Source organism: Diabrotica undecimpunctata, chromosome 3, assembly GCF_040954645.1.
Source record: "Diabrotica undecimpunctata isolate CICGRU chromosome 3, icDiaUnde3, whole genome shotgun sequence".
Lineage (NCBI taxonomy): Eukaryota > Metazoa > Arthropoda > Insecta > Coleoptera > Chrysomelidae > Diabrotica > Diabrotica undecimpunctata.
The window spans coordinates 33,310,036-33,328,092 of NC_092805.1; the positions used below are offsets into that span (position 1 = coordinate 33,310,036).

Here is an 18,057-nt window from a genome sequence, read left to right on the forward strand (position 1 = left end):
GGAAAAGGAACAGCGCAGCCATCAAGAAAATAAATTTTGTCCACAAGTTAAAATTTAGTATTTTGCCTTACTTAATATCACAGAATTAAACTAATAGAAGGAGTATTGAAATATGTATAAAAAAAGGACATATATAAAGGATGCATAACACCAAATCGTTTTACTGCCTTTCAGTCGACAAGAGGTATTGTTAAAAGTTCATGTATTAAGTATGTAAATATTTGAAAGCAACTTGATTATAACAAAACATTTATTACAATAAATTAAAGCAGAGGTTTTATTGGACGAATAAGGGTACAATAATGACGTAAAGAAGTAGTGTCGCAGATGTGTAGAAGGCTTCATCAGTTAGAGACTTCGAAATGCTATATATGATGCTCGTTGGTTAATGTCGTTGGACCTTTTTCAAAAATATTAAAAGAAGAAATCGCTTTCTACTGGCAGCTACTAGCTATTGTGGTATATAAACCATAGTCATGGTACTACCAAATCATGCTACTATAGAAATGACTGCTCTATATACTATAAAGATTGACCTACAAAAACTAATAAAGGGAAACTACAGGGATAATATCTGATCTGATCCGTCTGTATATCGGGTCTGATATACAGACGGCAAAAAAACACAGGACTCAAACTGAATTGACTCCAAGTTAGTCTGTCAATGTCTTTCTTTACAATTTAATTCGGATCAGAAGAAATAACAAAATAAGTTTACTCTGAGTATCTGCGCCTGAACAGACATACTACTATTGAGGGAACGAAAAAGCAAACTTACTTGCCAGGGAGAGGTAACAAACATATTCGTAGGCCCAAAACCTTTCGTTAAAATAGCAAGAAGCACAGCCAAAAGAAAAAATGTCGGATTGGATGAAACGTAACAACTGGTATAAACAAGCAAGTCTCAAACATTGGAAAAAGTTTTATACACGAACCTTCGAAGAAGAGATCCAAAGATTTACTGTATAATATATATAGGAATGATCTGGAAATTATAGTAGGTCTTCTAACAGGACACTGTCGCCTCAGGGGGCACATGAATAAAATGTGACTGATAGAAAACATGAACTACAGATTCTGTCAGGCTGATAATGAAACAGCGGAACACGTTCTATGCAACTGCCCAGAGTTAGATAGGATTTAGGCTTGATACATTTGAGCATTATCAACTGGAGCCCTACGACGTGGTAGAAGTGTTACCTAAGGCTATAATAGACTTTGTTCAAAAGACCACTCCAACCTATGGATGAGCCACAATAGACGCCTTTGATCGAGTGGAATGGTAGTGAAGTACGCACTCATATTGAACCTAATATTACGTATTAAAAGGATTAACGCCTTAAATTATATTAAAGGTCTGTATCGATAACTCTGTATGAATTAGACCTGTTTAGGATTTTACTAATGGAATCTATTTAGTTCGGTGTACTACCAGGTCAAGATCGTTGTTAAAAGAAGATCATTTTGGCTTGTCTTCTGTTAGCGTTCGAAGCGATCTGTCAGATCACTGACCTCTCGGCTATATGTAGTTTTTGACAATTATATTTTTGGTTCTTTGTTGTCTGGATTTATGAAATTCCTGTTAAATTGTTTATATAATGGAATATAATATGGAATAGTTAGAGCCATTTGTTGCTGTAGTAGATTTCTCTTGTTTTTTTATGGAGCAAAATAGGACAGGATAGAAACGTGTTGTTTCATTACTTGGTGTAAGATGTTGTAGCTTTCTTTCTTGTAATCTGGAATTGCTGTTTGTATCCGGAAGTCTCAACCTTACCAGCTCAGAGATTTTGATCTCTAAGTTAGTTCAAGTTTGTACTTATAACGTGGAATATACTCCCATAGTCTTCAAATCTTTAAAGTATACAAATCTTCAAAGTTATATTTTAAAGTTTTTTAGCTTTATCATTCTAATTTCATAAAAATTGTTTAATAGTGTTATTAACTTTGTAGAGAGCTATTAGGTATCTTAGATAAACCTTTCAATAATAATTTTTTTATATATTTTTATATACACTCCGCTAAAAAAGTATCGCATCACCTATGAAACTGCAAATTTTGTATTAAAAATAATTTAAAACATGGATTTTTTAGTGTTGTTTTTATTTTGTTTTTTAAGTACGTAAAAAAAAAGAAAAATGCAGAATGTACGAAAAATAAAGGTTTTATTTAATTTATTTTATAAATTAGAGGTAAGCGCACAAACAGCATTGAATAAAAAAAAATAAAAATCAAAAGTAATGATAATTTAGTAAGACGTATTACTCTTATAACAGCTCTTATAACATCCAGACAACGTTGTGGCATACTTCAAATTAATCTTCTTAGATAATCTTGATCGATATTATTCCATTCTACGGTTAACAACCGTTGCAGGTCCTGGAGATTAGCTGGCGGAATATTACCAGATCTCACCCTTCTGTAAAGATGGTCCCAAATATGTTCTATTGGATTTAAGTCCGGGCTGTGCGCTGGCCAATTCAAAACTTGTAAATTTACCTCTTGAAGGTACTCGGTAATGATTCTTGCGACGTGTGAGCGTGCATTGTCATGCATTAAAACAAAGTCAATACCAATAAATGGGGGGTAAGGAACAACATGCATCTCCAAAATTTCTTTAATGTACCTATCAGCAGTTAAGGATCCTCCATCTAGCTGTACCAATTCGGTTTGACCCCTAAGAGATATTTCGCCCCAGAGCATAATAGATCCTCCTCCAAAGTTTGTCGCCATCTCGTCTATAAACTGGTATTCTTCGATTCAAAAAGTATAAACAAAATCTTGACTCATCCGTAAAGAGTATGTTACCCCAGTCATCGATATTCCAGTTTACGTGCTCTTTTGCAAATGTTAGACGTGCTATACTATGTTCCCTTGTAAGTCTCGGGGCAGTGGCAGCTACTCTGGCCCTAATTCCAGACTGTCTTAAGATGTGCCTAACAGTTTCTGAAGACACATATACATTTCGAGTCTCGGCTAAGTTATGTTGAAGTTGACTTGCAGTCACATGTCTTCGACGCAAAGCCTGAAGGACTAAAAATCTATTATGGATATGCGTAGTTGCTCTTGGCCGACCTGTTACAGCTCGTCTTTCATAAAGACCAGTCTCTCGGTAATTTACTACCACTCGTGATATTGTCGACTGATTTACACCCACTAAATTTGCCACATATCTCTGACTCCTTTCGTCTTCAATGAGGGAAATTATTCTAACCACTTGATCAATATTTACTATCAATATTTAATACGAAATTTTAAATTAAACGCAAACTGTATACCTTTTATAAAAGTAAAATAAAAACGAATAATATAAAAACCAGACAAAATAGCAATTGACAATTTTTTCTTAAACAGTAAGCTGCATTTACAAATTTCTTGTTAATATTTATTCTAGCCTTAATATTCTTAAGGGCCAGAGAGAAATAATTTTAAATTAACCAAATGCTGTCAGAAATATTTGTAATTTTATGTGATGCGATACTTTTTTGGCGGAGTATATTTTATGTTTTTCCTCTTGCATAAAACTAGTTTTCATTTAATTAATTTTGTTTACCAATTTTGTTTAATAATGTATGTTTTGTTTTTGAATTGTATGAATTTATTTATAACTCAACATATCTTGCATGGCGCCCATAATTTATTATTCCTAAAATCTACTGAGAATAACGTATCCTAGGCCAGACTAGTTTGAGTCCTCCTTATGTATTCTGACCCACTTTCAGAGAAGTCTCTAATATTATAGTCTAAATTTTGTTCGATTTTTTTTGTGTGCTTATAGCCACAATATTTATTACAAATCAAGGCTTTAGCACATAATTCGTCACAATAACCCAACTGCCAAATTAAGAAACACCTAAAGTAGTCAAAGCTCTGGTAGAATTGTTGTTTATCTATTTTAAAATTCTCTTGCGTTATTCAGACGAAGACAATAATGTTAAATTTAAAGTGTTTAGGAAGGACTGGCATACGATACAGTGGGGATAACAAAAATAACGGAGCATTGCTACCAGAACCTTATTTGGTAAATAAATAGTTTTGCCGAGTTATTTTAGATCAAAAGATCTAAAATATGTAAAAGATTAAAGACATGCACTCAAAATGAATAAATGGATCGAAAATCCTAAGAGAAAGTAATAATCCTTGACATGCTAGAATACTTAGGAAAGACTTCTTCTTTTTCTTCTTCCTTCTTGTATGTAGGCTTTAAAGCCTGTTTCTTCTTCAATATTAGGCTCCTAAATTGTTTAAAATATCGCACCGTCTTTTTTTTTTTGGTCTGCCAATACTTTTTCGTCCATTTGGTGACTTATCTTGTGCTATTCTTACTATCATATTCTCTGTCATTCTACTAATGTGTTCGTTCCACTCCTGTTTCCGTTTTGTCACCCATCCATTTATGTCTTCTATAATGCATGCTCTTCTTATGTTTTTTCTTCTGTCCCTGTCCAACAGACTGTACCCTGATATTCGTCGTATTGTCATCTCTGTTGTGTCTAGTAGTCGTCTCGTTTTAGATGTGTCAGGTCATGTTTCCGCTGTGTATGAATATAGGTCTAATTGCTGCTTTATAGATTCTTGTTTTTGTGTCTTGTCTTAGGGGTTTGTCCTTTCCCCTAAGATTGTATCATTAAGAGATCTTGCCGCTTTACTTGCTTTTTAAGCTTTGTTGTCGTACTTCTTCTTTAACATATTCGTAACTACTTATGTCTATTCCCAGATATCTAAACCTTGCTTTCTGTTTTATTATTTTCCCATCAATTTCCATTTTACATCGTAGTGGGTATTAAGATGTTATCATACATTTCGTTTTTTTGCTGATATTATCATATTGTATTTCTTGGATGTTGTATTAAAGATGTGTGTTAATCTTTGGAGCTCGTCTTCTGTCTCGGCGATTAATGCTGCGTCGTCCGCATAATATAATATTTGGATTTCTTTGTTCCTCATTCTGTAATCATGACCTTTACGTACCGCTTGTATTATTTCGTTCATTATTATATTAGAGAAGTGTAATTAACGAGTCACACTGTCTGACTCTGCTGAAAAGACTGTACAGACAAATTAAAAAAAAACAATCTCGTATATAATCGTTGGAGGATACCAAAGACTAAAATGAGGGTAGTTTATCTTGACCATTTACAACCAAGTGATTACAGCTTGTTCATATTATTTAATTTAAGGTACTTACGTTGAAAGCAAGAACGGCAGTATAATCAAAGACTCCTGTTTCACTGAAAATAGATACCATAGTCATCATAGAAAATAACAAGATTAGTGTTTCCATATCTATCCAGGACACGAGCTCTGCTATCGATGGTCTCTGATCTAACGCAGCTAATGTAGCAATGGACACAGTACTTGCCAATACGGAAGCCATAGTACGGTGAATTATCTAAACCAGATTAGAAAATTTTAATTTAGAAAATTTTAAAATGAAAAATAAAATTAAAAAAAAAATTAAATGGCTACGTAATACAGAATTTATGAAGTGTGTCTGTAAAGTATGGAATAAATTCGATATTTCCTAAATGAAAAGCCTTTTTAAAAAAATCTAAAACACGTCGATTTTTAAATTTAATGTTCTACATTTTACAATAAAATTTCATTATATAAGGTGATACACATTACAGTGATGACGTCATCGGCTCTTTTTTTAAATGTAACACCCTGTATTTTAGGACATTTTTAGATCGATAAAAATGAGCTGATTCCAAAAAAGTATAATACTGGGGGTCTAACGGATATAATTTGAAAGATATGCGCTTAGAGAATTAATTTTTATTGATTAATAATATTCTTAAATTATAAATAAATGATAATAAATAAAATCCGTAAAGTAATTTTCGAAACCAGTAATCAAATCTTAACTGCCTTTTCCTTTTTATAATAAATAACTTGAAAGTCATCCAGTAATTATTACATGACTTAATCTTAAATGTTCCAATTGTAGCCCTTGTTGTATTTGACAGTAACCCAAACGTTGTACAATTTCTTGTAGAACCTTGTTTATGTTTTCTTGAGAAATATTGTTTATTTCTTTACGAATTCTTGTTTTTAAGTCTCCAATATTTGCAGGTTTCGTTTTATAAACAACACTCTTTAAATGACCCCACATAAAATAATCCAAAGGATTGAGGTCTGGCGACCTCACTGGCCATTCAATATGTCCACGTCTTCCAAACCACCTGATCGGAAAAATTTCGTTTAGGTACCTTCGAACATCTAAAGCATAATGCGGAGGCGCACCATCCTGTTGAAACCATAAACTTTTATCAAAACCTCCAAGATTAATTGTACTGGGGAATAAATTAACTAAAATGGGTACGAGATACCCACTTAAAAACTGAAAGGTATGCTGGCCCGTTTAAATTACTTTCGAAATAGTAGGGTCCAATGATTTTATTTCTTATAATGCCAGCCTATACGTTTATCTTTTGCGGATATTGTGTATGATGTTCCCGCATCCAGTTGGAGTTTTCTTTTACCCAGTATCTACAATTCTGACGGTTGACCTCGCCATTTAATTTGAATGTAGCCTCATCAGAAAAAATAATATTTTGAACCAAGAGAGGGTTTCGGTGGCTGTTATCCATCATTATTTCGCAAAATTTTATTCTTTTATCTGGATCATTCTCGTTTAATTCCTGTACAACTGTGCATTTTACTTACTTTACTTACTTTTACGTACATTGTGTACCGTTGTTTTGCAAACATCGAGATCAGTACTAACCTTACGAACAGAAGTGTGCGCATCTTCTTCAAAAGCAAGTAGAACATCTAATGTTGTAACATAATTTACAGAGGGACGACCTGATTTACGTGCATTTTCAACCGTACCAGTTTCTCGAAATTTCTTTTCAATCTTACTTACTGTTGACTGCGTAATGGGTGTTTCTGGATATTTATCATTAATTGTCTCCATACCCAATCATCATGAGTATTTCAATTCTTTGCTTTACACTCAAATTCATTTCTACTTAAAATTAATTATAATCAACAATACAGAACATTCACGAATAAATACAATTATTATACTACTTAATTGTTATTGAACGTTACTAAAAATAATTACAGTTTACCAAAAACTAGAAGTAGGCTACTTTTTTGCAATTGATAATAAATAATTTATTTTTTAACCGCCTATCTTTTAAATTATATCCATTAGACCCGAATATTATACTTTTTTGATATCAGCTCATTTTTATCAATCTAAAAATGTCCTAAAATACAGGGTCTTACATTTAAAAAAGAGCCGATGACGTTATTACTGTAACGTGTATCACCTTGTATAATGAAATTTTATTGTACAATGTAGAACATTAAATTTAAAAATCGACTTGTTTTAGATTTTTTTAAAAAGGTTTTTTATTTAGGAAATATCGAATTTATTTCATACTTTACGGACACACTGTATAGTTTTAGATGGTCAATCTTGTATCGGTCATTGTCAAGGATAAAAAGAGTTATTTAAATATTGTTTAGTGCTGCTCTTAAGAGTTATACAATTAGTTGGATCACTCTCTGAAGTTGGGAATCCAAGATATCCTCATCGCTCTAATGCTACGTTGATTTTTCCCATGATTTTTTAATGACACTAGCTTGTAGATACTAATTTTAATTGACACTAGCTTGTATTATGACCCTCTGATTACGTAGCCAAGATATTGTAGGTTATTATACAATATTATAAGGAGGTTATTATTAAAAAAAATAAATTTTAACTTGAGAAAATGTATAAAATTGAATAAAAAAGGTTTGGTGCAGTAGAAATGCAAAAAAAATAGTTGGTTTATGCTATGCTTATAGGTGTAAACCGCTTGCCTATTAACAATACTGCATGTTTATTCATATTTAGTCATAGCTTAAAAACTCTAGGAATTATTATTACCTATTCACTATAACCTGCCACTTCGAAAAGGAGAAAAAGAGATGTATAAAAATAAAATATTAACAATATACAATATTCAGTACTTACTTACATCAAATATAATCATGAAATAAAGTCCAGACAATATTAAAGCTGCGTAAAGCACCCCATCCTCGGGATTGGTTGGTTGTAAATTATATTTCATAGATACTTTAAAGTTAGATCTCAAATTTGTCGCAAATTGTAATCTAAGGACATGATACGTAAAATTTTTCAGTTGATAGGGCATCACGTGAAACACTTGGGTATACTCCATCTTTGGAATTTGCTTTATAAATTCATGGCTTGCGAGAGGCAATCGCCAAACTTCAGAAATATTCTAAAAAAGATAATAAACAAGGTTAAAAGAGATTTAAAAATCTACATAAAATGGGTACCAAATAGCACATACGGAATAATTGTGTTGCCTGGAAAGCTTGACATGCAAAGGAAAATAGTTGTGTAAGACTATTTTTAACTCACTATAGTAGTTCGGGTCTTCTAATAAAATAAATAAGCATACAAAGGAAATAAATACAGTAACCAGCTAGAAAAGAACCAGAGGAACCCAAAAAGCTAACAGGAGATGAAAATACACAAAACAAAGCACAAATGATGACGGGCATATATCAAAGAAAAAAGAATTGGCAATGTTAGAATAGTAAAGAGAAAAAACGTAAAATATACTCTAAAAATATTCAAGAGAGGACATATTCATAGGAGCATGGAACGTAAAAACGCTTTACGAAACTGGCAAATTGGAGCAAGCAAGCCAAAATATTGATAAGTACAAGTTTGACATTAGACTACGCAACGTACGATAAATACGAAAAGGAAGTAGCAATACTGCTAGCCCAAATGGACAGAAAGTCTCGTGGCCTTTAGAATAGGGTAGTAGACAGCATCAGAAAGGTTTATTTGGGCAAGACCGAAGGCAAGATAGCGAAAGAACAATGGTTAAAAGAACAGTGCGCAGAAATTGAAGAATACCAGAAAAGACATGATAGTTTAACACACATAAAAAAATTAAAGAATTAACTCAAAACAATAGAACAAGAAAACCGGGAATACTGAAAGGTGCAAATGGGAAATTTGTGTTGAATACTAACGCCAAATTAAAAAGATGGACAGAACACATCAATGAACTGTTCAAAGACAATAGAACAGAACAGCTGGAGATAGAAGTAGAAGAGGATATGGTTGTAAAGATATTAAAAGAGGAAATTAAAATGGCATTAAAAAACAGCAAAAATGGTAAGGCAGTAGGTCCAGACCAAATTATTATAGAAACCTTAAAATGCATAAATGATGAAACCTTAGACATTATAGTAGACTTATTTAACTCAGTATACAAAACAGGACACATACCGAAACAATGGTTACTCTCCACCTTTTGTGCTATCCCTAAAAATACAAACGCTAAAGATTGCAGTGAATACAGAACAATATCACTAATAAGTCATATTCTTAAATTATTCCTGAAAATAATACATGGTCGTATAAATAAAAAAACTGGAAGAAGGAATAGATGATAGTCAGTTTGGGTTCAGAAACGGACTAGGAACCAGAGAAGCGTTATTTGCTCTTAATATATTAGCTCAAAGATGCATGTATATGAATGTTGATGTGCATGTTTGTTACGTTGATTTTGAAAAAGCATTTGACAAAGTAAGACATGAAAAATTAGTCCAAATTCTACAGACAAAAAACATAGACCATAGGGACTTACGAATAATAACAAACCTCTACTGGAATCAAAGAGCACAAATCGTAATAGATAACGAACCCAGTCCAGAAATTGAAATCAGGAGAGGAGTTAGGCAGGGATGTATTATGTCCGCATTACTATTTAATGTATATAGTGAAGCCATTTTTGAAGAAGCATTACCATCCCAAAGTGAAGGAATAATAATTAACGGAAGATCTCCTGAACCTGATGAACAACTCCAATTACTGATAAACAAACCAAACAGTTTCTGTGAAAAATATGGACTAAAAATGAATATAAAAAAGACCAAATACATAATAATAACAAAGAAAACAAATATACCAACAAACATACATTTGGGAAATGTACCGATAGAAAGGGTTGATAAATACAAATACTTAGGAACCTGGATTTCAGACAATAATGATCAAACAACCGAAATAAGAGCAAGGATAGAAATAGCAAGAAATGCGTTTGCAAAAATTGAAAACAATTCTCTGCAACAAAGACCTTAGATTGGAACTGAGAGTAAGAGCACTGAGATGCTACCTGTTTTCGACACTGCAATATGGGCTTGAAAGCTGGACATTAAAGCAAGAACACATAAATAAGTTACAGTCCTTTGAAATGTGGTGTTACAGGAGGATGCTTAGAATAGCATGGACACAGAAGAAAACTAACACGGAAGTATTGCGAGAAATGGGCAAAGAATGCGAAATAATAAACACAATAAAAATAAGAAAGTTACAATATCTGGGACACGTAATGAGGGGACAGCGATATGAACTGCTAAGGCTGATAATACAGGGAAATATAAGAGGAGAAAGGAGTATAGGAAGAAGGAGAGTGTCAAGGTTGAAGAATTTAAGGAACTAGTTTAAATGAAGTTCTATAGAACTCTTCAGAGCAGCAGTAGATAGAGTAAAGATAGTGATGATGATATCCAACCTCCGATCGGGAGACGGCACTTAAAGAAGAAGAAGAAATCGAGAGACGGCACTTAAAGAAGAAGAAGGCAAGATATTATAACGTGACAGAAGTAAATGGGGCGAAGATGAGAAAGAACAATTTTACGAACAACTACAAACTTCGTATAATTAAATTAATAATAAATATAGAATAGATATGAAAATAATAATCGGAGACTTAAATGTTAAAATAGACATTGACAATACAGTACATGAATAAGTAATGGGAAAGAAGGAAATAGGGGACAGAAACGACAATGGAAATTGATTTCTGCGAACAAAATGAACTTGTAATAGGTGGACTTATCTTTAAACATAAGCGGATACTTAAGAAAACATGAAATCACCTGGAAGTAGGAACAAGAACCAAATAGACCACATAAGAATTGAATATAAATGGAGAAGATGGTTGAAAGATGTCAAGAGTTTAAGAGCTACTGATGTGAGGCAGACCATGTGCTAGTCAGAACAAAACTAAGAATAAAATTAGACAAAGATACAAACCAAAAAACCAACAGAAGGAACACATACAACGTCGATGTCCTAACAAAAAAAGAAAGTATAAGAACTAAATTTACTGAGAAACTGGTAATTAACCACTCTATCACAACAAGCTGGACCGTGAGTCCAGTAACGATAAATACAAGTAACGATAAATACAGCAACAGTAACAATCGGATTATAAAGAAGAGAAAATAAAAAATGGATAACTAAAGATTCTCTACAGCTGATAGAATAACGGAGAAAAATCAAATAAGAAATCTTACAAAAGAAAAGATTAAAACAAAAAAGAGCACCTAAAAGGAAATACAAGGCACAAAACGCAGAAGTAAAATGACAAGCCAGAAAAAATAAAATAAACTATATAAATGAGATGTTAAATGTATTAGAGAAAGCAGGCAAGAACACGACCTACGAACGTAATATTCAAACATACGAAACATAACAGGAAAATCACAGAGAAATGTACGAGAAGTAAATGATAAACAGGGAAATTGGATAAAAAATGAGAAAGGAGTAATACAAAAATAAAAGGAATACTTGGAAGAAATATTATGCTAAACATGAAATATCTCAATTCATAGAGGAAGAAGTAGAACAATCAGAGCTAAAAGTAAATATTGTAGATTTTACGATGGAAGAAATTTGAAACATACTAAAATTTGTAAAAAATGGCAAAGCCGTAGGAATCGACAATACATCCATTGACCTAATAAAAGCAGATACTGAGTAGTCAATAGAAATATGACATAAAATTTTGAACAAGATATGGACTGCCGAAGAATTACCAAAAGAGTGGAAAAAAGGATCGATAATAAAAATACCCAAAAAAGGAGGCTTCATTTGATGCAATAATTGGAGTGCAATAACACTACTAAGCGCCACACCCAAAGTATTGACCAAAATCATATTGAAAAGATTGAAGCCGGAACTAGATAAGAAATTAAAAAGTAACCAAGCAGGCTTCCGTACCAAATGCTCCACCTTTAAACACATTTGCACCCTTATAATTATCTTAATAAAGATATAGATGAGAATTTTATCGACTTTGAACAGGACTTCGACCGTGTAAATAGGGTAGAGATCTTAAGAGTATATGGCATACCACTAAAAATAATAAACTTTATTAAACTTTTCTAAGGAGGATAAAAGTCAAACTGGAAAACTGAGGTGCAGTAACAGAAGAAATAGCAGTAGAAAGTAGAGTCAAATAGGGCTGTGTTATCTCCCCCACTTTATTCTTTATTGCCATAGATTGGATAATAAGAAAACTAACTAAACTAAAACAATCGACCAGTTTTAGATCTTAAACTTGCAGATGGCATCTGCCTGCCAACTGAACACCAAAATCACTATGCAAACAAAAATTGACTTGCTGGCACAGTACTTCGACACGATCGGACTGCGAATAAACACAGAGAAAATCAAACTCTTAAAAAATAATAACCACCCAAACAATAAAATAATGATAAACGATAGGTAGGCCGGCCATCGCATTTTACCGATGTCCATTATATCAATATTCAATCTTTCATTTTATCGATGGCATTATAAATTTGCCTGCTTTGTACATAGTCCTGAAATTTCAGATACATATTTTAATAAATTTTTAGATTTTCTGGCTTAGTCCTTTCCTTTTACTTGGAGATTTCGCTTGCGGGTGGGGGGAAATTTAAGAGTGTGTGAGTGGAGAGATGCGCTCGTTAGAAAGTTAGTTTGTAGGTTGCGCAACCCAAGCAAAATTTACCATTTCCACTCAAACACGGTCAAGAGAACTCCTCCAACACTCGCGATGTGGGTCAGATGGGTTCTAGGATAAACAATTGGGTAAGGCTTAGATGGAATGTTGGGTAAGGTCTGGAGATCCTTTGACTGTATTTTTTTCAAGTGGTCTATATCTCATACGGGTAAATTGTCTCTCTTTGCGTTTCTAATAAATTTAATTGGAAAGTAACAGCAGATTATCCAGATTATCTAAATGTATACAGATTATTTGACTTTCTTTATTAATCCTCCCACTAAATGGAATGCGTTAAAATCGAATTAATCTATATTTCAATTTAATTTGGAACTTACATTATATTCTAATTATCTACAAATTAATAATTGTAAAAATTCTGACAAAGTAAAAGTTTTATTCAAATCGATCTCTTATAGTGCTACTAATTTTTTGCCAACAAAGGTACCAATCATTCCAACCACTTCTCTCCCTGTTGGTGAGATAAGGAATGCACTCGGATAAAAGCATCGCGTAAACGAGCTTTAAAAAAATATAGGATTTAATATAATTTGTAGCAATATTGAATATCAGAACGTAGATGCAAAAGTCAAACTTAATTTTAAATAAAAGCAGAAAAATTATTTCGTTTTGTTTTAAGTAAGCTTATTAAAAATACACTGATAAATACACCGTAAAAGGATAACTTAGTAATTTTTTCCTAATAATATATAATTCCTAATAAATATTATTACAAATCTGATAAAAATTTTATTCCGTTAACTTACCCGCAAAAGAATTGCATCTGAGTTATTTCTTTTCTCGATGCCCATTGGTACATGCTTAACAACCATAATCTGAACCCAAACCTTTATATGCAGACTTGTAAGATTAGCGTAATAGGGAGGTAAAATTCTTCCTTTTAGCATCACTTTTATAGTATTATCTTTTGGGTGTTCGCGTAATATAAAACCTACAAGAAGTTATATAATCAAATCAATTATGTAAAACAGATTAATATTTATTCTAATTTACAGTCTAATAATATTGTTCTGAAGCTATTTTCTTGTGGCATTTTAAAGTATAGTAAAACCTCGATATAACGGACCTCTATTTAACGGACTTCGGATATTACGTACAACCGGTCAGATGTAAAAAAAATAAAAACATACTGTTAATATTACACATGCGTCTCATATATGTAATCAATATGGCATAAAAAAGCAAACTTTCGGACATAAAAAAACAAAAACAAAATAAATAAATTTACATTCATGTGTGATGTAGGAGAGCATAGCAATCTTGGAAAACGAATGAAATTGGCTCGTGAAACTTCACTGGTAGAAGCAATCTTAAAATGGTATGACCAACAACGTTCTAGTGGGATCCTGGTCCGAGCAGTCTAATTGAGATTTGCTGCAATTTAATTAGCAAATCATATGGACATACCAGAGCAAGTGATGGATGGCTCTGGAGCTTTCGTAAAAGGCACGGAATCATGAATAAAAGAATTTACGGCGAAGCTTCAACTGAACCTAAAGAAGAAACAGAACTTTTTAGGCAAAAATTAGTAGCACATATAGCAAGTAAGTAACGAAATGCTATTAGAATCTTAGATTTACAATGTTGACGAAACTAGTTTGTTATGGCGTACTTTGCCTGAAAGCGCACAAGCCTCCAAATATGAAAAATCGGATTCTGGAAGAAAAATCAGCAAGGACATGATCATGTCACTGCTTTGTGCTAACGGTGATGGATCGCATAGATTGATACCTGTAGTGGTTGGCAAATCTCGTGAACCTAGAGTTTTAAAAGACATAATGCATCATATGCCCCTTTCATATTATAACTCTAAGAAGGCATGGTTCACCTCAGATATTTTCAAAAATTGGTTTTTCAAAGAAATTGTACCTTCAGTGAGAAAATTTCAAGAGGAGAAATTGGAAATACCGTCAAAAGAGGCGAAATGTTTATTGCTTTTAGACAACGCTCCTGCTCACGCCTCTGAAACTATTCTACGTTCAGAAGATGGAAACTTTAGGTGTATGTTTTTGCCAAAAAATACAACATCGTTTATTTAACTCATGGATCAGGGAATAATTTTGGCAGCCAAACGAATATATCGCAGAAAGTTTTTAGACGAAGTAATGGTTGTATTGTACGATGGAGATAATGCAGAAGATACAAGAGTACGTAGCTTGCAAAACTTAAGGTCTTACAATGTAAAATCAACAATTTTTAATTTTGCTGCACCATGGGAGGAGGTAAAAGAGCAAACATTAAAAAATGGTTGGAAGAATTTGTTTGATGGCCAAGATGCACACATAGATTAAGAAGGGTTGAAAGTTACTAATTTCTGTAGGACAATACGTAATAATGCAGGAGAACATGTAGCCGAGGAAGATGCTTTACAATCGCTAGAAGTAGATGAAGGTGACCCTGGGTATACCATCATGACTGAAAGTGAAATAGCAGATGAAGTTATGAACCTTAAAAATGAGGACGGAAGTAAAGATAGCAAACAAGACGACAAAACAAGACTGTTAAAAATGAAGTTATCAGAGGTACGATCGCATATCGACGATCTAACAACATTTATTGATTAATAAATTAAACTGTATTTAGGGAGTTGATCATAGAAAAAGAGCAAACATGGAAAGAGCAAACGAAACTTGTTCAAAACGGGATTACCGACAGCAAGCGCGTCGATATCCACAGCAACTTCACTTCACGACGAATGTCCGAAGACAATTACTTAAATCGAATTTTGTTTCTAGTTTGAATTTTTTATATATATCTAATTACAGTGTATATATATATATATATTTCAAAAAAAAAGTATTTTGATTATTTTAACCATATTTTTATATAACGGACTTTCGGCTTTAACGGACACCCCTCCCCTCAAGCAGTCCGTTATATCGAGGTTTTGCTGTAATTACTATTTAAATGGGAATAAGCCCCAATTAAAGGTTATTGACGTTTCAATTTCCACTTCGGAAATCGTTCTCAAAATACAAACATTAGTAATGTAAATTGAAACGTCAATAACCTTTAATTGTGGCTTATTCCCATTTAAATAGTAATTACAGTCTAATAAGTTTTTAATTGCTATAATAGATAAACCAAGTAAATATCGAGAAATATAAAAATAGAAACTTACTGTGTGCCTCATGTTCCGGTATATTTAGCTTAAACGACTCTTTGTCCTTTTCAGGACTTGCAGTTAGAGCGTAGCTGCATAAGATCCACGCAATCACAAGGATGCATATCTTCAAGATATTGAAAAAAGTTCGAATATCTGTTTTAGCTGCAGGTAGAAGTTCACTAAAACATATAATGTAAAAAAACGACAAGGCCTACTGCATACTGAAAAAGTTAGGTTGAGTTAGTAAGTTTGAAGTTTAAATTTAATGATAGAATGCCCAGGGGTTTTTTGTGTTAGAAGCCTCTTCCGGCGACAGTTGGACAGCGGTTATCTCCTGCCAGAAGAACTCAACGATTTTTATATGATCTTTCCTTCCAGTAGGACTTAAGAGATTCCGGCAGTACAAAAAAAATTTATCAGTAGCGTGCATATCGTTTTTAAGGTAATTTTTGAGGTTTTTTTATTAACATCAACATTTACTAAATCATGTAAAATCTATTTGAAAAATAAAATGTACACTTGACGTCCGATAAAATGTTTCAGTTAAAAAATATATGGAAATAAAATGAACATTTACACAAACTTAAAAGTTATCGAGTAGATAAAATATTGCGGATAGTATAAACTGAACTTCTTTTATAATGAATACTTAACGCCTTTTGGATGAAATTTCATGTAAAATATGGTATGCGAAACATAACAACGGGGAGCATAAACAACGCCCCCGACATTTTCAGGACATTGTTCCTTTATTGTCTTTAACGGATATTGATTGGTAGGTGTTTTTACAATACCCAAAAAATATAGACCTCGTTTATATAACTCGACTGCCGTTTTCACTGAAGCAAACCAAGAATCTCCAACGATTATACGGCCAGAACCATACAATGGTTTCGTCAAACTTAGAGTGGTGGCAGTTCCTGTGCGTAATTCTTTTTGCCATTTCTTTTTAGCTATATGTTCTTTAAATTCGTTAATTTCAAGACACAGCATAATATGGGACTGAGCATCAGCAATAATTTAACTAAAACAACCTATACCTTTAGGATTTCTACTTATCTTACTAACAGCTGGCATTTTATCAGGATGATAAAAAGCCCTTCCATACCAGAAAAATATTGATTCATTTACACATAATTTAAATCCTGGGTTAAATATATCATTCCATTTTATATAAATTATGTCCACAAAAGATTTTATAGGATTACACTTGTCCTCTTTCAACGGAAACCCATGTCAAATATTTTTTCCAAAGGCTGAAGCAGGAAATAGTTCCTCATCTTTCAAAGACTAGTATTTTCAATTAAAAAGATTTTAATCGGCCGCAAGTTTAAACGTTTTTTTAGTTGTACGGAAGCTTGCTAGATTGCGTATTTATAATGCTGATGAGTCTGAGCTTTCATTTTAAGTACAAAAAACTGAAAAGACTATTACGAGAAGGTAACAAGTCGGAGTTTTAACTAGTGCGGAGCCTAGAGCAAACACCACTATTGTTTATTGTGATAATGCTGTTGAGACTTTTATCTCACCGATAATGGTATTTCACAGAAAAAATATGTCAGACGAACATATAGATGAAGCTCCTCCTGGCAATTTATTTCTACTTTACAATCAGGCTGGATGACCACGGAAATATTTATGAAATGGATAAAGCATTTCCAAAGTTTTGTGAAAACAAATTGACGATAAAATATTTCTAATTGTCTGGGGATATGCAAGTCATAAAGGCAATAAAACGTTAAAATGTGCCAAAGAAAACGTTTTGTGTTTGCCTCCACATTGTAATCATCGTATGCAACTCTTTACGTCTCCTTTTTGGCCCTTGAAGGTCTACTATAGCCAAAAAACTGCTAAATGGCTAAAGGCACATACTGGAAGTATTTTTATACCATATCAATATAGAATTCTCTATCTAAAAATGTCGAATTAAGTCTCTACTGGAATCAGACAGCAAATCTCAGAGTTGAAGCTGAACACACTGACTATGTGAAAATCATGGGCAAGGCTGTATTTTATCTCCTCTAATCTTCAATCTGTACTCTGAAAGAATATTTATCGAAGCTTTGCACGAAACTGAAAAAGGTATTCTGCTAAACGGTTACCGGCTAA

General features: G+C 33.0%; 1 protein-coding gene across 2 annotated transcripts in view; it reads right to left on the minus strand.

Moving 5' to 3' along the window:
- Positions 1 to 18,057, minus strand: part of LOC140436657 (P protein-like) — a 62,157-nt gene that overhangs the window by 32,144 nt on the left and 11,956 nt on the right. For both annotated transcript variants that reach the window (XM_072525660.1, XM_072525661.1), the window contains exons 3-6: positions 15,964 to 16,127; positions 13,589 to 13,773; positions 7,980 to 8,246; positions 5,189 to 5,392 (exon numbers count right to left, since the gene is read on the minus strand). In XM_072525660.1, the coding sequence (XP_072381761.1) occupies positions 5,189 to 5,392; positions 7,980 to 8,246; positions 13,589 to 13,773; positions 15,964 to 16,127 (820 nt within the window). The remainder of the gene's footprint in view (positions 1 to 5,188; positions 5,393 to 7,979; positions 8,247 to 13,588; positions 13,774 to 15,963; positions 16,128 to 18,057) is intronic.